Source organism: Rhinolophus ferrumequinum, chromosome 20, assembly GCF_004115265.2.
Source record: "Rhinolophus ferrumequinum isolate MPI-CBG mRhiFer1 chromosome 20, mRhiFer1_v1.p, whole genome shotgun sequence".
NCBI lineage: Eukaryota > Metazoa > Chordata > Mammalia > Chiroptera > Rhinolophidae > Rhinolophus > Rhinolophus ferrumequinum.
The window spans coordinates 46,930,305-46,958,298 of record NC_046303.1 but is presented as its reverse complement, the minus strand read 5'-3'; the positions used below and the strand labels follow the sequence as shown (position 1 = coordinate 46,958,298).

Sequence of the window (27,994 nt, the reverse complement as noted above, 5' to 3'; positions counted from 1 at the left end):
ATATTGTAATTTTAATGAAGTAAATTATGGATGAAAATTATTGAATAAAGTACTGTCAATTAAGGGGAAAAATATAACCTCGTGCATTATTTTTTCCTTTTTATTTAAAAAAATCATTATAAAATTTATGCCACAGTAAAAATTCAAACAGTAGAGGAAGGTATACGTAGCGAAGTAATTTCCTCACTCCCAAGTCCTACTCCCGGGAGTTTGGATATCATTCTAGAAGTGTTCTATCCATAGATACGCATAAATATTTTTTTATTTAAAAAACACATCCATATTTCATAGGTGTCTTTCCACATTAGTACATTCAGAACTGCTGCATTCTTTTAAGACGATAACTGATTTAACCAATTCCTCTACACATGGACATGTTGACTGATCTCAGTATTTTACACATGGCATCCTTATATACTAGCACATTGAATGGGAGTGGGTGGGTGACTACTACGAAGGGACAGATTCTAATTATTAGACTTTTGAAAGCAGTATGGCTAGGCTCCTCGAGAGCTCAGGATCTTATTGCTACTAAAAGAATAAGATCATTCCTATGGCAATTCTGAAACAACTAATCACCTAATGCTCTCAAATCACAGGCAACAGGAGAAGGGTAGCTTACACATAATAAGGTCACTGTCATTTCATGTAGAGGAAATAACTGACGTATCAGCAAATAGCAAATAAAAAGAAATAACTTTCAGAATAAGCTGTTATATTCATTTGGTATCAATAAAATGGTCCAAAATAAACCAGAAGACCACGGCAAGTTATAGCTGTGTAAATGATGAAATGCGATATTTACTGTTTAAATTCAGCAGCTGAAAGAATCCCTTTGGAAGGAAGATGAAAACTAAGCTTCTGTGCTTTACTTCCAGACTGCATTCCTTTTTGGAACAATATGACCAACCAGTTAGAATTTGGGTATTACTGTTACCTTTTCCTTCACGTCTGCATCATGGTGATTAAGTAAAGCTCTCATTTTCTGGGCACATTCTTCTCCATATAATAGGAAAAACAGGGACTCTTTAGTGAAAGTAGGCTGACTAGCTAAATGGCCTTCCTTTTTGAGGCAGTTATTTATATTCTGAAATAGTGTAAGGGCTCGAAGAAGAATCTCCTTTGCCGTGTGGCCATCATAAAGGGAAAGGAATGACGGATCTACCTGAAATAGGAAACAGTATTATTTTAATACATGAAAACATTTTTCATGTATTTTTTTCACATTTAAAAACTCCACTGAATACATTTAAAAAATCTTATAGAAAATCATCCCTAAGATTGTATAACATAAATGTAAAATCTTATGATACACCCCCACATTGTATACTAATGGAAAAGAGGTTTCATGTTTTAGCTGAAAAATAGTTATTTCCTTGGGGTCCCAAAATGAAATAATTTGGAAAAACACCCAGTTCCTTTTTAAGCTTCATCATACAGTCTTCGTGGGAACTCATTAATTCACCAAACATTTACTGCACATCCACACTGCACGATGAGCAGATGAATTCAACAGGAGCTGAGCTCCATTCGGTCTCCACACCACCTCTGCTTCCTCAGAACACTTATCACAGCTTTTCATGATATTTTCGTTACATATTTTCGTCTCTCTCCCAGCACTGTAAGCTCCACGAGGACAAGCACCATATTATGCTGCACTCACAGGTGTGTCTTGCTACTTAGCCCAGCATCTGGCACGTACTGGGGACTAATTAAATACTAGTGTTTCAGTGCAGTAAGATACATGTGAGCACAGTTGTCCCTAATTAGGTAGAGACAAAAATTATAATTTATTTTTGCTAGGGAGAAAGTTTCAAAAATGATTTTTTAAAAAAGTAAAATATGCTCATTTCAAAAACTTGAGGAAAATACACACAGGCAAAAGGATCCCCACCTCCCCCCCAAAAAAACCCCCACAACCCACCACACGGTGTTGCTCCTCAGAACTGAATGCGTTCCTCCCGCCACCCCCGATTCACATGTTGAAGCCCCAATCCCCAATGTGACCGGAGGTAGGACCTTTGGGAGATAATTGGGTTTAGATGAGGTGCTGAGGAGGGAATGTCCTTCTAAGGCGGGGGATCACAGCTGCTCTGTGACGAGTGAGGACACAGTGAGAAGGCAGCAGCCTGATGTCGGCCCTCACAGGAGCCCCGTCTGCCAGCACACTGATCTTGGATTCATTCCTCAGCCCCCAAACTGTGAAAACCAAATTTCTGTTGTTTAAGCCAAAAAAAAAAAAAAAAAAAGCCCCTCAGATAATGCCTGTTAACATTTTAAAAGGGATAAATCTATCCAGATCTACCTGTCCACATTTATATATTTGTATATTTATTTACAAAACAAATATGTAAGCTATTTACTTGGGCACCAAGTAGTCCTTCTGTCATGGCTGGATTTTCAGACAAATTCAAAAGCAATTTCAAAACTTGAACCTGAAATAAGAATAATATTGGTTTATTTCAGACTAGCAAGCATGAATTTTCTCTCCCTGTACTCTCACCATGTCCACAGTTTAAAATCTTGCCTATGCTTCAAGGTCTGGCTCAAATTCTCTCTACTCCATGGAGGCTTCTCAATTCTTACGTAAAAGGGCTGGGACTCGCTTTCTCTCTCTCTCAACTCTTAACAACATTTGGCACCACTCTCAGAGCGCTTACCACGCAGCAGTGTTATTTAAACCTCATTTTTCCAATCACATTGTCAGGGAGGTAGGGAGAATACTGTGAGTGTCTTTACTATCCATCCCCCACCCACATGCATACCTAACACTTGGTAAGTTCAACGTGTTACATAAATGATGTTGATTATGATTACTGTTAGGTGAAAGATCTTTGGAACAAAAAAGGAATCTCAAAGCTTAGTTCATTTCTATTTAAGTATGAAGAATTTTGAAGTTTGGTTACCAAGACTAAAATAACAAACAATATGGCCCTTTTTAGTAGGTTACAGTGAATCTTTGAGCTTACCTTTTTTATGTGAAAAATGTTTTACAATCATTTAAATAGGTAATGCTATAAATAGCAAATAAATGTTGACTTATAGCCGGGTAGCTAAAATATCAGCATTCTTATCAGTTATAACTGAAAAGTTAGTAATAAAAACATTCAAATAGAATTCCTACTTTAAAAATAAAGATCATGTAAGACTATAAGGCACTTGAAATTACAGAAAGGAGCAGGGAGGGGTTCTGAAGTCAGCAAAACATCACAAATGTGCCTTTCACTAGACCTGGGAAAGAACTCCGGATGTTAATTTTATAAAACTTTGATCACAAAGGCATGTGTTTACTATAGAACATTAAAAAAAAAGAAAAAGAAACAAAAGAAAAAAGAAAAGCACAACGGAAAAGGATATTTATACCCGTATTTCCATGACGAGAAATGGTCACTATTAAGTTTTGGTATTTTCTCTCCGGTCTTTACGTACCTACCCTGTATACTCACATATTCCTTTGATCATGTTGTACATGCTAATTTGTTAATTAAGGAGAAGGTTATGCAGCTTTGCTTTATTTTTTTATCAACTATTTAATTTCCTAAATAATGGTCATGACTCATTTCAAACAATGCAGAAGGGAAGAAGAAGGTAAAAACAAAAACCACCATCCTATCTGCCCATCTCACTCCCCAGTGGAAACCACGGGTAAGTTTCTTATATATGCCAGGTCATGCTTTACTAACAGACATCCTCTATAAATTAGTCTCTTAAGGTAAAAATAAAGATGACTTCTGACCATTCTGTAGTGCGCTCCCTGGTCTGGCCTGACTGGCCAGCAACACCGAGAGTAAGTGCTAGGAATAAACACTTGTCTCCAGTGTCAATCAAGTTCTGATTCAGAAAACAGGGCCAAGAGTTCTGAACAAAGATGGTCCCGAACCTATGAAATAAGCCTGGATGAAGTCAATAGCATCTAAAAGGCTCAGTAGTGTCAACAAGGGCAGGCTTACAACCAGGGAATAGTAACAGAAATAACTATGTAGTATCCTGAATGAAAATTCCATGTTGCTGTGCTCTGTAGAAGGGAGTTAAATGTGAAAAAATATATATAAAGTTAGAGGACAACTACAGATTACCCAGCTATATGTATTTTGGTATTTAAACCATATTGTCTTCTTTCTCTTATCACATGTGCCACCTTGTGGTGACTCCAGGGCATTTCTTTTAAGCCATTAGTTTCGCCCCCCACCCTCACTGCAGATGTGGCAAACACAAGGTTTATTTACATTAATCTTCCACTACTTGTATTTAGTTGTGAATCAGTGTTGTACCCATAAGGATATTATAATACAGTGAGATTACTTATTAAAAATAAGATTTTAAAAAGTCATCTTGGTGGTTATATATTAAGAAAATATCTAAAACGGACACGTTTTCCCACACAAATGGATTACTATCCAAAAGTACATTTGCAAGTTGGAACTTTAAACTCATTTTTTTTTTTTTTATGGAGAAACAATGTTATAATTGGTTAGCTTCCCGGAGAGACCAAGAAAGCCACTTTTCTATCCCAGAAATACCGCACTAGGCAATGTAATGGAAAAACAAAAATAGAACATACTATTGTGGTGTGAGTCACCTTTTAAAAAGTCATAAAATATATTGAAACATAGCCCATGTCTGAGACAGATCTATACAGCCTGAGGACAGACTCTCCTGGCTCTGAACTCGGTGCTCCTCTGAGGTTTTGGGTAAGGTGGCTACAGAGGCGAGATTTTTCCTACAGCTGCAACACCATGGGCGAGAGGGGAGGGCGTTCCGTGGGGCCTCGGGCTGGAGGTCACCCTGCTCCACTGGAGAGAGATGATGGGTGCCTGCGTTTTGGAAATTGCCTATGGATGGAGCAATACTATTAAAATATTGCTAATGATTAATTACTACATTTAATCTTGAAGGCCTTATTTGGATCAGATCCAAATAAGTTTGGCTATTGGAAATACGGAAAGCCCATATAAAAACATCTTAGAGCAAATTTTAAAAGGACTATAGTGAAGTTCTCCTATAATTACAATACAGAAATAACTTCCACGGTGATGAGTATTTGGAGTCTGGCTTCACATTTGGCCCTCCTAAAATGCTTGTCCATTTTTCTCTCAACTGTGCTGGAGAACAGAGACCAATATAGTAAAACACTGATGGATCAACCCAAGTAATCAAAAACTGATTAGTCTACCCTTCGTTTTTATGCTACTTCTTGAAAAATGGCACTTGGTAAGAATGCTCACTAATACGAGGGGTGACTCAAATAATTTTCATAGTTGTTTCCTGGGATCCTACTTAATTCAGCTCAATCTGTTGCCTCCTGCGTCTTCATAAGAGGTCAAAGTGAAGCAGGGACATCCAACACTAAAACTTAAAGATTTTCCAACCAATAATTGCTGAATCAAAAAAATGTTTTGTTAACCCTAAGGTAAGCAAAAATTAACCAGCACTGTCACTCAAAGACTCCCCTTACTCACAACGTTCCTACAGCTGACGGGGGCTGGGGGAGAAGTTAGCTACTTCAGTAACAGCTAAACTGATTTGCAGAAAACCAAATGAATACCAATCTACTGATAAGTGAAACAGATAGTTTTTACAAGTTAATTTTGAAATTCAGTATTAGGATAAATATAATTTACTTTCCTTGAACTTATGTAAGGGTTGTTTTTTGGGGGAGCGGGGGAAGGGTTTTTAATAAACTTTAAACTTTCTCTTTTTTGAGACCTGTAAATTCAATTCCAATCTTATAAGCCTGATGCACTAGCTCTTCATACTTCAAGTAATAACTGCTTCCTTGGTACCTTGGTGCTTCCATTTCCCGTCAGCAACACGTGGAACAGGTCTGTAATGTAACTGGTAAGCATGTGCTGGTGGTCGTTGGTAACTGTCATGTTTGTTAACAATCTCAGTCCGGCCAGCTGCACAGGTGAGTTCAGGGGACCAGAGAAGACGTCCTCACAGACTTGATTGACATATACCTGGAGGCGGGGGGAAAAAGTGAGCTTCTTAGAATCTCCAAAATTTTTCTATTCAACAGTAGTTTTTCTATGCAGTGGACTTAGGGCAACTGTTCAGGATGAGACTGGCTTCTCAGAAAAGAGTGTGGTTACTTTTTTTAAAGCTGCCCCAGGGCAGCGGCAGGATGGCTCAGTTGGTTAGAGTGCAAGCTCTCAACAACAAGGTTGCCAGTTCAATTCCCACATGGGGTTTAGTAGCCCCTGCAACTAAAGATTGAAAACGGCAACAACTGGACGTGGAGCGGAGTTGTGTTCTCCACAACTAGACTGAAGGACAATGACTTGACTTGGAGCTGATGGGTCCTGGAGAAACACACTGTTCCCCAATATACCCCAATCAAAACAAAACAAAACAAAAACTGCCTTTATTAATGCCAGGCTCTGGGCTGAACACTTACAAATACACCTTCCTTAATCCGTAAGGCAGCTCATCCGCAATGAGGTGGCAGCTGTAATAAGGTGGGGTGTGGCCAGTTTACAGAAAAGGACTTGCAGTCTTCAAGGAGCTTGGATCCCTGGCCCAGTATAGCCACCCAGTGTGGGACCAATGTCCAATTCCTGAGGCCATGATCTCAGCACCACTGGCCTCCCAACTCAGTCTCCCTTCCTGTGTCCACTGTCTGGGCACAGATCAGAATTAAGGAGGAACCTGTGAGACCACCTTGTATCATGTAAGTACCTTCCCAGGAGGGTCTAGGAACCACATCAAGTTAGAAATGAAGGATGGTCGGGGGGTGAAGGGGTGGGGGCGGCTGAGGGAAACAGAATTTTTCTTTAGAGTTAGTCCCATTAAAAAGCAAGCAGAGGCAAAACTATATTTGGCCCAAGGTTCTTCTTTTTTACCTAGGTGTGTGTATATTAACTCCTCCTTCATAATACAGATGGTGCCAAAAAGTGTATACACGTTTTAAGAAAGGAGAAAACTGTATTAATTGTAATACTCAATATGTACCGATAACAAAAGATGAATACAAATTACATTTGACTTCTGCAATTACAAGAGGTGCTCAAAGTGGTTACCATCAGTGTCCAGACACTTCCGATTACAGCAAACTACTGCTTGAGCAACGCTGACCAAAGTGTCCACTTGTATACATTTTTTTGGCACCCCCGGTATTAACCACCACTGGCAAAAAGGAACGCAATACCAGCAGTACTCCTATTTCACACATGATAGAACTAAACCCAGTACGTGGACAGTTTTCTGAAACTCTTATTTTCTATGTCTGGCCATGATCTTTCCACCTTTGAAAAATTGTGTCTTGCAGATAACTGGGATTCACCTAAATCTGAACTCCACCAAAAGTTCAAACTGGTAAGAAAATTTCCTAATACAAAATGCTAAGAAATTACTAATTGTTCCATTACCCAGTATTAACTTTTTTCACCTTAAATATATACAATTTTTATTTGAAAAAAAAAGTGGAGTGATGCAGGACAGGGTTGCCCTCCTCGGGGCGGGGGGCAACTGTTCAGGATGAGACTGGCTTCTCAGAAAAGAGTGTCACAGTCCCGGGGTGAGGGGTATGGGAGTCACGGTCCCCGGGGGGCGGAGGACACTGTCCTGTGCTGGGGGATGGGGGCTCACTATCCCAGGGATGAGGGAGGTCGTGGTCTAGGGTGAGGGGGCCCGGGGTCACGGTCCTGGCAACAGTACTACCTCCTCAGGTCACAGTGGGGACCAGCTAGTATTAACTCTGAAAAAATATCCAAATATAGCTATGTTACCATAATAACTAAACTAATAGCAGTAAAGCAAAGAGAGATTACATTGTTAATCTGGTTTCAAGATCGAAATGACATTTACAGTCATTTGGTCAACTGGTTCTCTTTGGTCACAATTTCATGACACATCTATCCTTTAAAACAAGCAACATTTGCTTAGCTCTTTATAAATCATATATTTTCGTAAGATGCTGGTATCTTTCAAAGCATTTCCTAAAATGTGTCGAGCATTTACATCCTTATTATCTCTGAATCTTTTCACCATTTCAATTCAAGCAACAAGGTTACCAAATGGGCCAGCTGAGTTATTCCTGGAGATGGGTCTACCTCACCCTGTTCCTTTCTCTTGGAATTCCCTCCTCCCCACTCTACCTATAGAAACAGTAGACATTCTTAAGAGCCAGGTCACACTCTACCTGTTCTCGAAACTTTTGGATGCGATCTCCCCTTTCTGTATACTCAACAATGTTTGATTTATATTTTTCCTTAAAGCACTTCATCATGTTCTACCTTGAATTATAACTATTTACGGACTTGCCTTATTTCTCCTTCCATCTTTCTGTAAAGAAGTTATTCACGTTCATTTCTAAACTCTGTAACACAGAGCAGGAACTGAATAAATGCTGAATTAACATAATTTCCTAATTTATTGTATCTTTCTGCTGATATTATCTGACTCTGGCCTCTTTCTTTTACCACATTTGGATTATACTGAACCCCAAATTCAAAAGTTCACTGCATCTCTTATTGGCTACCTCAGGTCCCTCTCTTCTGTGTTATTCTCCAATAAAAAATGGGCGAGGACCTGAATAAACACTTTTCCAAAGTAGACGTACAAATGGTCAACAGTTTCATGAAAAGATGCTCAGTATCACTAATCATCAGGGAAATGCAATTCAAAAACACATTATCATCTCATGCTTTTTAGAAGCGATGTGTTGGCAAGGATGTGAAGAAAAAGGAACCCTCATTCACTATTGGTGGGAATGTAAACTGGTATAGTGACTATAGTAAATAGTATGGAGGTTCCTCAAGAAATTAAAAAGAGAACTACTATATGTTCCAGCAACCCCATTTCTGGGTGTATAGCTGAAGGAAATGAAATCACTATCTCTAAGAGATATCTGCACCCCCAACTTCACCGCAGCATTACAATAGCCAAGACACAAAATCAACCCACGTGTCTGTCGATGGTTGAATGAATCAAGATGTGATATACACAATGGAATACTATTCAACCATAAAAAAGAAGGACATCTTGCTATTTGCAACAATATGGATGGACCTTGGGGACATTATACTAAGTGAAATAAGTCAGACAGAGAAAGACAAATACTCAATGATCTCACTTGTATAGGGAATCTGAAAAAGGCTAACTCATAGAAACAGAGTAGCATGGTGGTTGCTAGGGGCTGAGGGAATGGGGGAAATGGAGACATGTTTGTCCGAGGGTACAAATTTCCAGTTATTAAGATGAATAAGTTCTGGGGATCTAATGTACACCAGGGTGACTACAGTTAATAATACTGTATTATATACTTGAAAGTTGCTAAAAGACTAGCTCTTAAATGTTCTCACCACAGGGAACAAACAGGTAATTAATTATGTGAGGTGATGGAGGTGTTAGCTAATTTTGCTATAATATACGAGTATGTGTATCCAATCATCATAACCTTAAACTCACACAATGTTACATATCATTTATATCATGTTACATATCACTGGAAAAAAATAAAGGAAAATCTTAGCCATAAAGTTATAAAGGACAGTCTACTAAAACTCAACCACTTTTTAATTTTCTCTTTCATTTATAGATAACGTTACATATTTGTGATTTTAGATAACCTACCTTTATCTTGATTTGATTTTCAACATTCACACTAAGGTTATTCAGTGCATTTAAAGCTTTCTCTTTAATACTGTGGTTGGGATCATTGCTTTTGCTTCCAACAATTGGAATACCACCCAATTCACGAATAATGACCTAAGGGGAAAAAACAGCACTATAACTTCAATATGCACATCTCTTCATTGAATTCTTTGCATCCAAATAAAAAATATTCTTTGGAAATACCTTTTCCATATACAATCTATAATTCCTGTTTTTAAAAAAGTATTATCCATATTATAGGTAAAGAAAATAAATTAAAAATAAAATTACAATATGTAATTAAACTATAGCATGGCACCATACAATGAAGATTTTCAGAGTTACTGTAATGATCTCAAACAATTTACAAACAAAATTATTTTACTTTGAGATAAGTTATATGACTTTTCTATTACATGCAAATTTGGAAAAGTATTATGATTTAGAATACTAAAGCAATGTTTGCTGAAAGGTATTCTTTGGAACACTAATCCTTCAAGATGTTAACAGATGCTCCATTTAAAAAAAGGGAGGTTTCATGGTGAAGTGTGAGAAACTTTTGGGGTAACAAAGTAAACGTATTTCTTTATTGTGATGCATTAATGTCCAGGTGCATAGAGAATCTCTAAGAGGGGAGTACTGAATACAACTGACCCCTGAACAATATGGGTTTGAACTGCACGAGTCCATTTATACGTGGATTTTTTTCAATTCTTACTTTAATTGTAAGAATACAGTGTATACAGGACACACAAAATATGTGTTAATCGACTGGATGTTATTGGTAAGGCTTCCGTCAACAGTAGGCCACTAGTAGTTAAGTTTTTGGGGAGTCAGAAGTTACACATAGACTTGAGTGTGCAGGGTCGGCCCTCCCAACGCCTGCGTTGTTCAAGGGTCAAGTGTATTTTCTATGAACTGTACACAAAAAGAGGGCCTTTTTTCAGTGTCTAGAGTGGGAGGAACATCTATTAACTTGAAGAACTGGAGTTCTACAGTTTGAACAAAAGTGTCAAAATTTTCAAAGGAAATATAGCCTGAAGATTTGTCTCTGTGCACATGAACAATTGATTGCAATATTATGTTACTATGTACCTTTGGCCCCAACATTGAAAGACAAATCAATTGCTTTAATTCTTGTAAGAAAAATAAGCTGAAAATGAGTACTGTCAGGCCAAGACTATCAGAATAGGAGAAAAAGAGTATTTTGCCATCATCCACTTTTTAACCAACAGCCCAATATACCACTCTACTGTTAAGGGAGGGCTTAGCACTGAGAGAAGAAAAACCTTTCCCTCTGCAACTCTAGGTTCTGGTTCTTCCCACGGACTTGTGGTTACCAGAAAACAGCGTTTTTGTTTTTAAACTGTACTGGGAAAGCAGATCGAGGCACTAACTGATGAAGACGGGCACCAACTCCCATTATCCAAGAAAGTACTTATTCACCAGTGGCTACTGACCCTATACTACGAGTACGATTTGTTTCAGAGGGATATAAAACTCTGGTATCAGAAATACCCCAATACAGGCATGCGAATAATTAGTCATCATCTGTTGTGTTGTTTGCCCGGCACCTCCTCTATCCCATAGAGTCCCTGGTGGCATTGCTGGGCCACTGTGTTCACATCCACCCTGCTGTGGACTCAGGGTCCTCCTGTGAGCCAGGCGTTGCTAATCGTGGTCCACGGAGCCTCACTCCGCAACTGACCCAAAGGATCCGCGCTTGATTCTAGCACAGCAACTCCACCTTCTGGATTATGAGCTACAGGGATGAAGGCTTGAGAGGCCAGTGGCTTTCTTTCCATCCCTGTCATTTCAGAAAACCTCTTTGTGGCCAGAGAGACAAAGCAATACACAGAAGGAAGCGGGATAAGCATAGCCAAAAGACAGAGGAAGACAGCTCTGATAACACTTTTGGGAACCTTGAGCTGTATTCACTTGTGCCTGAAACCAATGCTATTCTTGGATGTCCAACTTAACAGCTCAGTATTTTCCCTTTTTGGTTTAAAATACATTAAGCTGGATTCTATCACTTTCAAACTGAAAGAATGTGAGCAATACACAGACCTTCTTTATATTTTGTTATAAATCTCGAGAGCTTTACAATAAACCTTGACATACTGGAGAAAACTGGACTGAAAAAAGTATAAATTGAAAATAATTTTGCATTCATGACAATGTTAACAAAGGGTACTAGCTGAAAATAATTTTAAAAAATTTTCTACTTTCTCCTGGTGGTGGGGAGGAGAAGAAAGCAATCAAACTAAACTCTTTAGTCTTGGTGTTAAGTCTCTACTTGTAGAAGCTGTTTACATTGGTTAGTGGTTGTCAGAGCGTGGTCCAGCCCCCACCATCAGAACCATCCTCGTAAGAGCTATACGCAGTATCAAGTACGCATTAAATGTTAATGCTTTCATCGTCCTACTGCTCAATTTTAAATACTTAACAAGGCCAAGCAATGCGAAGTATTAATTAGATACAGGTATTATGAATGGGATCTAGAAACCTATTAATATTCACAGTACTATGAGGCTGTCCTTTTCAGAAGTACACAAAGCTTCAGTAGGTCTAAGTAGTCACGTTGTAGAGATGGGGAAACTGAGGTTTCTGGGAGGGGCACAATTACTACTGGTGTAAGAATGGGAGGAGCCTGTCTGCTGAGGCTCGGTACTTACTTGGTTAGCTGAAAAGGCTGCATTGTTACCCAGAGTAACCAGAGCTCTTTCAATAATTACAGGATCCTCCGTTGACTCAAGCAAGTAAAGGAGTTTCTGAAGTTGTTCAGCATTTAGGACATCATCATATGAACCATTGGTTAAGTCTTCTGCATGAGAAGAAAATTATTTAAAGTTCACCTAAAATCAATATGAGATTTAAAACATTTTAAAAACAGTATTGAATGCATACTCTGATATCAGGCACAGTGTTAAGCACTTTATATGCTTTATCTCAGTTAATCCTCAAGTAACCCTAGGAAGAAGATACTATTACGCTTCTCAATTTACATATGGGAACCTGAGACTTGCAGACGTTAAGGAATTAGTCACTTGGTATTTTCCTTTAGTAAGACACTGCATGCAAATAACATATACCCTATCGCCAACTGCATTTTCTGTTTCTTTTACAAATCAGGTACACCCATCCACTGAAACACTTGCCTACAGGAATAGGATTTACATTAAAAAAAGCTTTTCTGATCACAATTTTAAGAGCATCTCAGGCAGAGGAGAAGTTTTGGGAGTGTTTCAGGTGTGGCATTTCTGTCTGGTTTACATGAATAAAGCACTGATGACTGGAATGCTAGAGTAACAGTTTTGCTGGGGGTGATGACGAAAGAAAAGCTGTCATTTTGAGTAAAAAGCTAGCATAGTCAAATGCTGGGTCTGCTCAGTGACTTAGACTTTATACCTCTAACCTTAAAACAAATCCTCTTTACAGAAATCATCACAGGAAAAACAGAAACCATTTTTCTAACACTACTGTGTTATAAACATAGAACATGATTCCTTAAAAGTGAAACTATGATTATAGGTCAGACAACGCATGTGTTCACGTATATGGCTGGGGGCGTGGGGAGGGTGGAGGACAAGAGAAGGTTATACAATGATGTCACATCTGTACTTTTTCTTTTTAAAAATACATACCAAATTATTATAGGTGGCGATCTTTGGGTGCTGGCATAATAAACAACTTTTATTTTCTACCCTGTGTTAATGAGTACTTTCTGCAAGTTTCAAACAATAAACATGTATTATTGCTATAATTAAAATAATTATGAATATTGCTTAAAGAAGAATCACAAAATATCTGTGGGATAAGGATAGATTATGGGAACTGATAAGTGGTATGATGTGCTGAAGAAGTCAAATAAGAAATCAACCGTCAGGAAAATCTAAAATCTAAAGAGCCAGCAGATTCTCACTCCCAAGTCTTATAATCAGGATCTCTGGGCTCTGCTTTTACTCCTGAATCCACTACCTGCCTCATTTACATCTTATAAAACAGGGTTTCACCTAAAGAATACCTGAAAAGATAAGCCAAAGAATAACGAAGCACAGATTTTTAGAATAGAAAGAATGTTGCGGTTCATCCAAACCTCTCATTTTACACACCAGGGAACTGAAGCCAGGTTCATTTAAAGATCTGCCTAAAGTCACACAGGAATTGGTAGCAGAGACCACAGAAATGAAAATACAAAACTGGAGGCAAGTCACTTAACCTCTTTTTGGGTCTCAGGTTTCTCATTTGTAAAATAAAAGGGTTGGTCTAAGACAATAACTGTTCCAAAGGTTCCTATACAACTTTGAAGGTGTGTGATTTTCTACACAAACATATGGCAGAAATATGATTAAATTTAACTCATTCATACTTCTAAAACATTTCAAAATTTGATTACTTCCTAATACATTTTCCCACAAAACCCTCTAACATTTTTATAGATATGTAAATTATTTATAAATAGTCCAATAAAATTTTCTAAGGAAAAGTGTTTAATCATAGAATTTTCACTTGAAGGGAGGAAGTGCAACGTGTTTGTTGAAAGCCAAGGCTAAGGTGCCAGACTGTCTAGGTAGTTCTGATTCTAGATAAGCTACTTAACCCAAGCTGAGATTTAACCTCTCTAAGCCTGTTCCTTCATCTATTAAATGGGAGTTAATAGTGTCTGCTCAAAGGATTTTAATGCCTAGAATACTGTGAAGGCCTGGAATATTTTCATTATTTTTTTTATTAAGAGGACACACAGCTGGTTAATAACAAAACTGGCTCTAGAATCCAGATCTTTTCATTCCCAGTCTGTTACTCTTCCTCCTACGAGACCCCTGTTAATCTATTAAAGTGATGATCCTCATTTAAATTTTGTAAATAAATCTGAACTTCTCTGCTTGAATTTTTAATAAAAACCACGTTACTTTTTCAGATAAGAAATAAACCTAAAACTCTTCAACACTTTAGAGGATGGTGATCACCTGATACCTACCTTTTCCATTGGTAAAATTTTGAACTATTATACAAGTGAGGCAAACACGAGTGTCCGAGTTCTCCACTTAGCTTTGTACCAATAAGACTCTGAAAGAATTTTAAGCTCTGTGGTTCACCATCTCAAGTAAACAGAGGAGAAATTCCACTTCTCAAAGGAAATGAAAAGTGACTACCAAAGAATAACATTATAGCAAGACAAATTTCAAGATAATTGTCATAGTACAGAATCATTCCAACCAGGAACACAATATGCTTTCCTGTTTATGTAGCCTCATTCATGTTCTTCATTAAAATTATGTTCGTATAGGCTTCTTGCTAGATGTATTCAAGTTTTTATAGCTATCACGAATGAGATCTTTTCAGTTAAATTTATGCATTTGTTATTCCTTCCATACAAAAAGCTACTGATTTGGGTATATTTATCTTGCATTCGAGTTATTTATTAAACTCTTGTTGCTTCTAAAAGTTATTCAGTTGATTCTCTTGGATTTTTCCAAATAAATCATTATGTCATCTACTTATTATAATTTTGTCTCCTTTCCAATATTTATGCATTTTTTTTCTTGTGTTATCAAGCTAGCTATGACTTCAGGATAATGGTGAAGAGTAGCTGTCTCAGCAGGCACCCTTCTCTTGTTCTTGAATTTAGTAAAGATGCTATTAGTGTTTCACCATTAAATATAATGTTTGCTGTTTGGTTTTTGATGGATGCTCTTCATCAACTTAAAAACATTTCCTTTTATTTATTCCTAACTTGCTGCAAGTTTTTATCAGACATGATAACATTCAAATGTTGTTTTATTATGAAGTCATCGTGTTTTAGCTTTTAATCTAATAATGCAAAAAATTACATTAATATATTTCCCAACATAAATTCTCCTTACATGTCCATCTGGCCTTGGTATATTATTACTTGAATCCCATGATGGATTTGATTTGCTAATATTTTATTTAAGATTTTTATATCTTTATTTGTAATTGAGATAGATTTATAGTCTTTTTATGCTATCCTTGTCAGGTTTTGCTATTAGATTGGTGGATGAATTGCAACTGTTTCCATATTTTTTTAATGCTCTCAGTCTTAACAGTATAGGAATTACAAATTTCTTACACTTTAAGGCAAAGAAACGATCACCCAGTTCTGGTTCAAGGTGGTGATGTAGGAAGATAGTGAACTCACCTTCTCCCACAGACACATCGAATCTACAGCTACATAGGGGCGACTCCCTCTGAAATAAACCCAGAAACTGAGTAACTCCTACGGGGTTTTCCTGAAAATAAGCACCAGTTAAGATCTCAGCCAGACGGACGCATTCAGTATGTTATGACGATGTTCCAGAAGAAGATGACATGACTGTTTGAATAAATGCAGATCGTTGTACATGAAAAATAAGACATCCCCTGAAAATAAGCCCTGATGGACCAAAAATTAATATAAAACCCGGTCTTATGTTTGGGGAAACATGGTATGCATCGGGCAAATGAGAAAAAACCACACTGAAATAGGTGAAGAGGCTGAGACACAATCTCACCATAAACTCACCCTTGCTGCAGTGATCCACGATTGGGAAGAAATTCACAACTCACAGTTTCTCCCACAGGAGCGAAGGATTTGGATCCTACATCCTGTGCCCCAATTTTTAAGACTACCACCTGAGAAATGGGCCCCGAAAAATTCTAACTTTGAAAGCCAAAGAGGTGTGCGTCCACAAGACCCCCACGGCTATACAGCGAATTAAGGGACAGTTATTAATGGCTCCAGCAGACTCACTACGGCTAACACCCCAGGGCCCAGCAGAGGCAGTTCCCTGAAACCAGTTTTTCCCTGAAAGAGGTCTACTTGCTCATCTAAATAGCTGTGGCCTGAGGAGCTGGCTTCAATTTAACATACAATGGGAGCCCAAATGATTACAAGGAAGGAAATAAAGACTAGAGCAGAAATAAATGAAACAGACTCTTCTAAACTCATTTACAAAGCCAGCATTACCCTGATACCAAAATTAGACAAGGGAGCCATAAGAGAAGAAAATTATAGGCTAATATCCTTGATGACCATAAATGCAAAAATCTCAACAAAATATAGCAAACAATACATTGAAAGGATCATACACCATGATCAAGTGGGATTTATCCCTGAGATGCAAAGGTGGTTCAACATCCTCAAATCAATCAATGTGATACACCACAGTAACAAATGAAAGACAAAAATCATTTCATCATCTCACTAGATGCCAAAAAAGTAGTTGACAGTATTCGACATCCATTCATGTTAAAAAGTCTCAAGAAAGTGAGTAAAAAGGGAATGTGACTCAATGTAATCAAGTCCAGGTATGACAAGCCTATGTATCATACTCAATGGTGAAAAACCAAAAGTTTTTCTTCTAAGTTCATGAACAAGACAAAGATACCCACTCTTGCTATTTTCATTCAATATAGTACTGGAAGTCCTAGCCAGGGCAATTAGGCAAGAAAAAAAAAGCATCTAGATCAGAAAAAATGTTGCAGATAACATGATATTCTATACAGAAAATCCTAACGACTTCACCTAAAAAACTGTTAGGATACAAAATCAATATAAAAAACCAACTGAATTTCTATACATTAATAACAAATTATCAGAAAGAGAAATTGAGAAAACAATCCTACTGACAAATGCATCAAAAAGAAAACCTGGTAATAAATGTAATCAAGGAGGTGAAAGACTTGTACAGTGCAAACTATAAGACACTGATACAAGAAAATGAAGATGACACTAGTAAATGGAAAGATATTCTGTGCTCATAAATTGGAAGAATTAATATTATTAAAATATCCACATCACCAAAGCAATCTACAGATTCAATGTAATCCCTATCAAAATTTCAATGGCACTTTTTCATAGAAATAGAACAAACTATCCTAAAATTTGTATGGAACCACAAAAGACCCCAACTGCCAAATCAATCTTGACAAAGAAGAACAAAGCTGGAGACATCACACTTCCTGATTTCAAAGTAAACTACAAAGCTATAGAAATCAAAACAGTACGGTATTGGCATAAAACAGAGACAATAGATTAATGGAACAGAATTGAGAGCCCAGAAATAAACCTATACACATATGGTCAATTAATTTACAAAAAGGAGCCAAGAATATACAATGGGGAAAGGACAGTCTCTTCAATAAATGGTGCTGGGAAAATTAGCCACAGGCAAAAGAACAAAACTGGACCACTATCTTACACCATAAACAAAAATAAACTCATAATGGATTAAAGTCTTGAACATAAGACCTGAAGGCATATAACTCCTAGCAGAAATATAGGTGATAAGCTCCTTACATAGGTCTTGGCATGATATTTTGGATTTGACACAACAAAAGCAAAAATAAGTGGAACTATATCAACCTAAAAAATTTGAGAAAATATTTGAAAATCATGTATCTGATAAGGGGTTAATATTCAAAATACAGAAAAAATCCATGCAACTCAATAGCAAAAAGCCAAACAATCTGATTAAAAAGTGGGCAGAGGATCTGAACAGACATTTTCCCAAAGACATTAAGGTGGCCAACAGGTACATGAAACAGTGCTGAATATCAGCAAGCATCAGGGAAATGCAAATCAAAACCACAATGAGCTATTATCACCTCACACTTGTCAGAATATCTATCATCAACAAGACATGAGATAATGAGTGTTGGTGAGATGCAGAAAAAAGGGCGATCTTATGCACCATTGGTGGAATGTAAATTGGTGCAGGCGCTTCTGGAAAACTATGAAGATTCCTCACAAAATTAAAAATGGAACATATGATCCAGCAATTCTACTTCTGGGTGTTATCTGAGGAAAACAAAATCACTATCTCGAAAAGATATCTGCACTCCCGTGCTCATTATTTACAATAGCCAAGATAAGGAAACAATCTATGTCCATTGTTGGATGAATGTATCAAGTTTTATATATATATATATATATATATATCAGTCATAAAAAAGGATATCCTGCTATATGTGACATAACATGGATGGACCTTGAGGGAATAATGCTAAGTGAAATAAGCTAGACAGAGCAAGACAAATACTGTATGATTTCACTTATTCGTAGAATCTAAAAACAAACAAAAAAACCAAACTTCGATACAGAGAATAGATTTGATTGGTGGTGGTGGTGTTGTTATGGCTCCATGCATATAAAAAGGGTGAATGTGGTCAAAAGGTACAAGCTTCCAGTTATAAGTCTTGAGGATATAATGTGCAGCTTGGTCTGATTACAGTTAACAATATTGTATTATATAGTTGAAAGTTGCTAAGAGAGTATGTCTTAAAAATTCTAGGCACAAGAAAAAAACTATAACTGTGTGGTAATGGATGTCAATTAAACTTTTGTGGTGACCATTTTGCAATATATGCATACATTATGTTGTTTACCTAAAACTAAAGAATGTTATATTATGTCAATTACATCTCAATTAAAAGAAAGATCATCCTCTGAAATCCAAGAATGATGCTGACAAAATGGGTATTTATCAATCTTTTTCAAAAATGAAGGTGTAGCTTCAAGAAGAAGGGACTGTGAGCAACTTCATTCATTGTAGGCTGCCTGAATACCTAAGATATTTTGGTGATATGAGAAACTGGTAAAATTAAAAGTAAGATTTTTGTCAGTCGTCGTCAGTATAACTGAGAAGGTACCTGAGTCCAGGCCATCTGACCACTTACTTATACAGAAACATCTCTGACATAAAGACAACAAATTAGGCTTTGTAAGTGAGGGTAAATGCAAATCTTTAAAAAAAAAAAAAAAAGGATTTTTCCCTTGTGCGAAAGGGAAAGACCCTCCCCCCCACTCCCTTAGAGCATTTCCTCGAGGAAACTTGTAATTGTAATTCCTTTGTCTATCTCTTTGATATAAACATACATCTTTGTAAAACTTAAGTAAGCCTCTTGGCAGTTTGCAATCCAAGAAAGTCTTTCTTAGGGGCTTTGGGATCATTTGTTTGAAATATCAAGGAAGAAGCAGCTATTTCCTTGTCTCTGAATTTAGACTTGGCACCTGGCTCCATGTTATAAACACCTGTTTATCATAGAGATACTGAGAAGTCTTATTTTCCCTCTGGATAAAGGCAATTAGCTAACATAAACAGACACCCCAACTACCAGATGAACTATGTGTAGCAAATGCTGCTGTCAAGTTCTCTTAAGGACAAACTGTTTATCTCGAGAACATGTAGGTAATATGAAATAGGTTACATCTGTCTGGGTACCTAAAGGGGTGAGAACCCTTTCTGTCTTTGCAATCCCGTTTAGCAGACTGCCGGTGATGGGTGTAGCAACCAGGTTTAATGCTTAGTCCATAATAAAGCTACTTAGTTCTTTTGTACATCTGTAGAGAGGAGCTTCTTTGTTGGCAGGAGGTTTTATTTTTATTTCCCTAACAGCTTCCATGACCTGAAATATCCATCCAGAACATTCAACAAATTGTTTGAATCCTGAATGCACCAATCAACTTCTGGACAGAAACCTAATCCTGTACTTACTTGTCCGCCAGGAGGTGTTCCCTATGCAGACAACTGTTCCATTTTGAAATAGCTATTATCTACATCTATCTCCAGTATCTCTCTGCAATTTTGTATATATATGCACCGTGGTGACTTGAAGGTATCCTCCCCTCTCAGAGGCTGGGCTGAGTCCAGGCAGAACTGCCCCTTTGGCGTCCTTTCTTCCAGGGTAACTGCACATAGCATTTCATCTACTGCTCCAGGCCTCGCAACACCCCGTCCACAGCCGGGGAATCCCTCTGGTAACACAAAGGCCGGGAGCAAGCTTTAACGTGAGAGGCAATCATCCGCTTTTGCGAAACCTAATCCTCAGCTGTGACGCCGGACTCAGGTAGGAAAGTCTGACCAATAGTCTTATGCCAGGATTTTGAACAAAGAACTGGAAGCAGGGAAGCGGCTCAGAATCCTACACCCACCCAATCAAGTGGACAATCTGCCCACTATACCTGGACCTCCCTTCCTCCGCGGGCTCAGCTCCTTCTTTCACTCAGAGCACAGGCAAGCCACGAGCGCCTGCGGCGTCTCCAACCCCCACTCCTGTCCCCCCTCACCTGCCGGGCACCCCGTGGCCTCACCTGCAGATTGCGATGGACGCAGCCGAAGCCCGTGGCCGCCTCGCCGCTGGCCCCGCATCAGCCTGTAAATGCAGTAGCAGGCACCGGCCCCGAGGACCAGGCCCGCCGCCACCCAGCCCGCGTGCCGGGCGCCGCCCATGCTGCCGCTGGAGCCTGTGCGCAGCGTGGGGCCTGGAGCAGGAGGCTCGTGTGGGCCCGTGCAGGGGTCTCCGAGGCCAGCGGGAACAGCCGCCGCCCGAGCTGGATGGAGCCCGCCAGCCCCAGGAGAAAGGAAATGGGAGTCTGAGCTCCGCCTCCCGGAAACGGCCCTGCTGAAATTGTAAAACCGCCCACTCTGGCCCCGACGCGTCTGGGCAGCTCCCCCCCGGTGGGGCGAGGGGCTTGTAGAAGGGAGCTACACACACACCGCGCGCCCCGAGGGGCCACACCGGGACTGAACGGCCCGGAGGCGGGCTTCCCCGCACTTCCAAGCCCATTCCGCCGGGGCCGTAGGGCCGCCATCCTTCACGCCGCCCCGGCGTGCGGGCGCTCGGCTCCTCAGCAGGCCCGCCCCTCCCGCCCCTTCCGCCCCGCCCCGGGGTTGCTGGGGCAACGCCGGGACGCGCCAGCCGGGAGTCCCCGCGGCGCTCTGGCTGAGCCAGGAGTGGAGAGCAGGCCCGCAGCGCAGTTAAAGTGGGGCCTCTTGCCATGGCCTCGCTACGCAGTGCCAGCGCCAAGCTGAGAAACTACTTCAGGGAGAACTACATTCCTCAGGTCTGCGAGGTACTGGAGCCACTTGGCGGCAGACCTAGGAGACGGAGGAATCGGAAGGGATTTCCCAGAGGAGGGGCTAAGGTTTGGCGGGGAGGGAGGGAGTGGAGGGAAGGACGAGCGGAGTAAGACAATATGATGTCAGCCTGGGACAAGTAGGCAGTCTGGGCTGAAGATAGAGGTCCGAGAGGAGAAAACAGAGGGTGGCGGTGGCTGAAAGGGGTGGGGTGGGGTGGTGGTGACATCTTCCAGGCAGAAAGAGCACATGGCCCTGGAGAAGAAACCCTAAACTCCAGCTTTAAGGTTTGGACCAAAAGAGCCTGGGAAGAGGAACCTGAGGACTAGAGGAGTGGAAAGGAGTGCCCTAGAGAGAGAGAGAGAGAGAGGAGAGGGAAATCAGGAGAGTGTGGCTTTATGAAGAGAGTGGGCGACAGTGTCACCTAAGATAAGGACCTGATGGGATGTAATGGATTGGCCCAAGGTGAGCCTGGGGTTCCAATGGAACAAGGAAAGCAGAAGACAGGTTGAGGTTGGCTGAGGAGAGAGAGGAAGCTGAGACCTTTAGAGGGAAGGTAGCCAGCCAGCCCTTTGTGAAGGGAAAGACTCCCTGACTAGTATTGCCTTAAACGGGGAAGGACTGCCCCTTCCCCCCTTAATTATAACAGGAGGAAGGAGGACAAGATAGGGGTGGACAGATTTTGTAGGTTTGGGGGTAGGAAGCCAAGAAAGGTCTCCTCTGGTGACTTCTATTTTCTCTACAAATATTTGGTGAGATATTTGCCAAGAATGTGTATGTTTGGGTGGGGATGGGGTGTGCAGAGGGGTTTTGAGTAGAGAGAAGTTATGTGGAGAATGAGGGAGAGAGAATTTTAGGGAAGGACAAAGGAGAGCCTCCCTGGGGTAGCAACTCTCCTCTGCAGTTGGGAGGCCAATTTGGTACAGCTCGCCTCCTTTTGGGACGGTAATGTTGAAGTATTTATTAAAATGTTAAATACATCTACCCTGTGACCGAGCATTTCCACTTCTAGGGATCCACTTTGGAGATATACTTGCATATGTGCTCCGAAGGATATTCATTATAACTGTTCCATAGTGAGAATGGTAAACAACCTAAATGTGAATAAGAGAATGAGATATTATGTAGAATTAAGTATATCTGTACCTTTTGAGAAGAAAAGCTCTTTAAGACACATTCAGTTAAAAAAAGAAAAAGATAAAAAGGCAAGTTGCCCAACAAAGTATCTACTACAATCTGGCTACCTATCTGATTTCACATATGTATGTATATGCATGTATATATATGTGTGTGTTGATATGTATATGTATGTGTATGTACGTATAACTATCTATATTTAAGAAAATACATGCATAGAGCATATGCCAAACTATTAACAGCAAATGTTTTGGGGAAGGTTTTAGAGGAGAACCCTAATTTTTTACTCTGTATACATCTGTATTGTTTTAATATTTTGTGATGAGTTTCACTTATGTTTTACCTCTATATATTTGATAATATGTAGAGAGCATGGTACTCATCTTCCCAATTTGTGATTTTCTCAAGTAGCACTGAGTAATAAACCACATGTAGGTACAGAAATAAGAGTTGACTTCATCCAAGATAGTTTTCCAGGCGTATAGAATGGAAGGCAATGGTGAGGGAGCTACGCTTTTGAGAGTGCCTGACGTGTTAGGCCAAGGATTCTAAGGACCGCGTGGGAAATGAGAACAAGACATGGTCCTGATATATGGGTAGACAGTGGACATTCCTAAGGGGTGAGTGAAGGGGACGAGGGAGTAATTGAGTGAGGGAACTGGAAAAGTAGGCGGTAGGGGTCAAAAAGTGGAATGTTTTTGTGTTTAAGATTCAGGATAGAGCATTCTGAATAACGACTCAGTCCAGGTTGGCCATGGAGCAGGTCGCAGAAGTGGACTTGGGTTGAGGGTCAGGGAACACCAGGGAAGTGATAGCTTCTTCTCACTTTGCTCTCCACTTGCTATGACACTACAAAGCTGCCAGGGGCATCCCTGGTTCTTCTTCTGAAGGCGAGCACTTCCTCACCAGCCTCACAGCCTGTATTGCTCTGCCCCTAGAGAAAAGAGGCCCTCAGAAGTACTCCCCATTGCCTAAGATAATAAGCTCTTGAGGAACTCTTCACCTACATTGCCAGCCAGTGCAAGAGAGCAGTCCTTACACACTCACCTTCACCTGGTTACTCGCTTCCCCTAAGAGACTATCAGGAAGAATCCCACTGTGCCTCATACCCCCGTACATCTGTTCAACTGACCCAATTTGCCAGGCCTCACACTCTTCTAAAACCCATCTTCTGCAAGTTTTGAAATACATAATCTTTCATCACAGATTTTCCTGTACAGTTAACCTCTTTTGAACTTTACCTACCTGTCCTAAATAAAAGCTGATTGTCTACTTAGAATGTCATTTCCCTGCAAACCTCCTAAATAGAGGCTGATTTAAAAAAAATCTTGCTCTATTCACTGGGCTTACCTAGTCTGTTGATTGATATTTTCCATCAGTTTTAGAAAATCCTCAGTCATTTTCAAATATTGCTTCTACCCAGTTTCTCTTTCTTCTTCTGGGACTCCAATCATAAATACATTAGCTTTTTTTAAAACTTTGTCCTATATGCCCTTTTTGTTCTGTCCTGTTTTTTTTTCACTCTGTGCTCAAGTTTGGGTATTTTTTATTGATTGTCTTCAAGTTTATTGATTCTGTTTTATACTTTGTCCAGTCTACTGTTAAATACATCAGATGAGTTCTTAATTTCAGACAGTGTATTTTTCAGTTCTAGAATGTCCATTTGATTTTTTTATACATTCCAATTAAAATTCTGAATTCTTTTTATCCATTTTGTCTATCATTTCCTGTTTTCTTTAACATGTTAATTCTTGTTCTTTTAAAATTATTGTCTGTTAACACGATTATTTTGAATTAAATTCTTTACTAGAATTTAATCACTAGAATAGAATAAGTGTTCTTTATTAAAATTACTGGTGTGATTTCTGCCTCCTGACTGATATGGAAGGCTTAACTGGAAAGGGAAACAAGCAAACTTTCTGAGGAGTTGGAAAATGACGGGGATATGGGTGATAGAATTATATAGCTAAGATTTGTGCATTTGAATTTTTGTAAATTTTACCTAAAAAATTACAGTTGAGAACAGGTGGGAAATGGGTCAATATATAGTTAATATAAGAATCACAGATTGGTGATAATTGTTGAAACTAGGTGATGGGTGTATAGGGGTTCATTATACTATTGTTTATTTTATGTATGCTTGAAGTTTTCCATAATAAGTTAAAGTAAAAGACAGGCATAGCTGGGTGTTTTGGTTTTTTCCCCCCTCATTAAAAAAATGAATATAGTTTGGGATGGGTGGAATGACAGGCTTTATTTGGCTGTATAGTCGTTCTCTGTTTGCTTGTTGTATCAATTATTCATGGCTGTGCAACACAACAGCAAAACTTACTGGCTTAAAACAACAGGAATCATTTAGTTTGCTCAAAAATCTGAAATTCTGGCAAGGTCTTTCAAGGATAGCTTGTCTCTGCTCCGTATGGTACCATCTGGGATGGATCAACGGGGTTAAAGATCCCCGTTTGAGATGGTTCACTCACATGCTTGGCAAGTTGGTGCTGACTGTTGGCTGAGAGCTCAGCTAGGCCTGTGAACCAGGAGGCTTGGTGCCTCCATGTGGGCCTCTCTGTGGGCTGCTGGGACCTCCTAACAGTAGGGTGGCTCAGCTCTAAGGGCAAGTGTCCCCAGAGAGAACTAAGTAGAAGTTACATCACCATTTATGACCTAGGCTCAGAAGTCTACATAACATTGTTTTCACCTAGATTCAAGAGGAGGGAACATAGACCCCACTTCTTCTTCTTCTCCTCCGCCTCCTCCTCCTCCTCCTCCTCCTTCTTTATCTTTTAGCTTCGTTTGAGGTATACAAAACAATGTAATAGACATTTACACCTCTCACAAAGTGATAACCCCTCTCCCCCAATCTACTACCCCTCTGACATCATATATAGCTATTTCAATTCCATTGACTCTATTCCCTATGCTGTACTCCACATCCCGTGACTATATATATTTAATTATAGTTGACATTCGTTATTATTCAGTTAAAGCTTCAGGTGTACAGCACAGTGTAGACCCCACTTCTTGATAAGAGGTATATCAAAGTCACATTGCAAAAGGCGCCTGTGGGATGGGAGAAATTGTCATGGCCATTTTGGAAAATACAATCAGTCACACCTGGCTTGTTCATACACTGGGAATCTGGGATCACCTTGTATCTCCGGGCATTATATGAAGAGATAAGGTGCGGATCACAACAGTATCACCCAGTAAGTGACTCTTAACCCTACTGTAATTAACTCTTCTTAACTTTTCCTTTTCTATGTTCCCCAGGAGCAGATGCATACCGGACATTAACAAGTTCCTTACACAATATCTACTTCCCCCCTTTCCTCTTCTGAGTATTTCTTATACTTTTATTCCATAACCGACCTCTTCTCCTCACATCCCATGTGCTCCAGGAAAATCGACTATCGGTATCTCTGAGGTTGGACCCTGGTTAGCTTATGACAACCAGTGCATTCAATTTCCCAGGCCACAGTGTTTGTGGACATGGTGGGTGGTGGTGAGGATTGTGGGGGAAGGCAAGATAAGCTCTAAGCCAGTTTAGATCAGGTTGCTCGTTGGAATGTTGGGATGAGATATATCATCTCTGGATGTTCCTGGGGAAGCATGTACCCCTGGGAGCCACTGGCAGTTATCTTGTGTCCACAAGGAGAGATGGTTTTAGGTTGAAGTGGATTCTGAGAAAGGCAGAATGGGGAAATGGAAAGAAATCACGTCTCTAGTGATATAAGTAAGTGACTGGGTTAAACCCACCTGAAAGCTTGATCTACCTTTGGAAGTTTTAGTTGTAGCAGCCAATAAATTCCATGTGGAGTTGAGGTTTATTACTTGAAACCTAAAGCATCTGAAGCAATACAATGGGATTATTTTATTGTGAGATTGCCCGGGTTTGAGTCTTTGCTTGCCAATTATTAATTGTGTGATGTTGAGCAAGTTTCTAAATCTCTCTGTTTCTTGTAGTAAGATTCCAACTGGATGAGAGCCAGGCCTTTATTTTCTAGAGTGAGAGAAAGAGATTGTGAAAGGGAAAAACAGGAAAAGAAAATCACAAAATGTATCCTCAGGCAAATCAATTTTAGGATAGAATAATAGGGAAGGTGAGGACCTGGAAATGGATTCCTTTATACTATTCATATTCACACATCGGTTGGAAAGCCCTTGTGGATTCCTAGCGGTTTGCACACCCAGCTTAAAGAGGGCTGGATTATAGGTTCAATTTTTTGGCACCAGCCAGCCTTTTTTTCTTGGGGTATGGAAAGAACGGTCAAATAAGGAGGGTACATTAGACCATTCCATCAGCAAATACTTGCTGGTCATCCACCATCTGCTAGAGGAAAACATCTCAGCAGCTGTGACTCCAAAGATATCTCCAGTCCAAACGTTTCTCCCGAGTTCTCTGTGCATTTATTCATTGGTGTCCTACAAATATATTAAAGAAGTAAAAAGAAATAGGTGAAATTCATTTTAATAATATATTTTATTCAAACCAATTATCAAAAATAGAATCATTTCAACATGAACTCAGTACACGAGGTGTGATCAAACAATGTGGTGAATGTTTAAATTAAAAAAAAATTTTATAGTGAAAGACATATTGCCATTAATCTCCCTCAAAATACTCCCCCTCACTTTGAACACACTTATCTCATCATTCTTGCCACTTTCTGAAGCAGTTCAGAAAGTCCTTTTTTGTGAGTGTCTTTAGTTGCACTGTTGTGGCTGCCTTGATGTCCTGAATCATTCTGAGTTTGGGGAAGAGCCAGAAGTTGCATGGTGCCAGATCCAGTGAAGATGGATGAGGACACACCATAATGTTTTTATTTGACAGAAATTGCCGTATACCAGAAGCTATGTGTGACACTGAGTATTGTCATGATGGAGGATGACTTACAGCACACTTTAAAACACACCTTCTCTCAACCATAGCTCACACCTGACTGACTGCACTGAACAACTTGAAACTTGTCACACACTGTTACTAAGGTTCACGCGCCACTTCCCAACATCCCTGCCTTTCTGTTGGGTGGCACTCGGCAGAAGTGTTCACCTTATTTTGTGATCACAACAGGGAAAGACTCCGTGTCATACATCGCTTCTGGTACAGCAATTTCTGACAAATGAAAACATTACGGTGTGTCCTCATCCACCTTATTCACTGGATCTGACACCATGCGACTTCTGGTTTTTCCTCAAAGTCAAAATGACCATGAATGGGAAACATTTTGAATGGATTCAGGACATTGAGGCAGCCATGACAGCACAACTAAAGACACTCATGAAAGAGGACTTCCAGCACTGCTTCGGAAAGTGGCAAGAATGATGGCATAAGTGTGTTGGAAGCAAAGGGGAGTATTTTGAGGGGGATTAGTGGCAATGTGTCTTTTACTGTAATACATTTTAAA

General features: G+C 39.6%; 2 protein-coding genes across 2 annotated transcripts in view; one reads left to right on the top strand and one right to left on the bottom strand.

Annotated features, from left to right (window-relative positions):
* Positions 1-82: 82 nt before the first annotated feature.
* ARMC10 (armadillo repeat containing 10) lies at positions 83-21,012 on the bottom strand. Its single transcript, XM_033088877.1, has 6 exons — positions 20,687-21,012; positions 12,270-12,418; positions 9,574-9,708; positions 5,784-5,960; positions 2,364-2,435; positions 83-1,165 (listed from the first exon to the last, which is right to left on the bottom strand). Exons 1-6 carry the CDS (start codon positions 20,823-20,825, stop codon positions 914-916), a joined length of 924 nt encoding a protein of 307 aa, XP_032944768.1. The 5' UTR covers positions 20,826-21,012; the 3' UTR covers positions 83-913.
* Positions 21,013-21,082: 70 nt separating this feature from the next.
* Positions 21,083-27,994, top strand: part of FBXL13 (F-box and leucine rich repeat protein 13) — a 221,294-nt gene continuing 214,382 nt past the window's right edge. Inside the window, exon 1 of the mRNA XM_033088878.1 lies at positions 21,083-21,448. Coding sequence (XP_032944769.1) covers positions 21,374-21,448 — 75 coding nt within the window. The 5' untranslated portion in view covers positions 21,083-21,373. The remainder of the gene's footprint in view (positions 21,449-27,994) is intronic.

Bases quoted from the DNA above. Each gene is read 5' to 3' on its own strand.
- ARMC10 (XM_033088877.1), bottom strand. From the start codon at position 20,825: ATGGGCGGCGCCCGGCACGCGGGCTGGGTGGCGGCGGGCCTGGTCCTC. The intron at 5,961-9,573 runs GTAGGTTATCTA...CCCCGCCTCCAG, and splicing joins AAAATCAAATCAAGATAAAG to GTATATGTCAATCAAGTCTG. The intron at 1,166-2,363 runs GTAAATAGCTTA...TTCCTATTTCAG, and splicing joins AAGGACTACTTGGTGCCCAA to GTAGATCCGTCATTCCTTTC.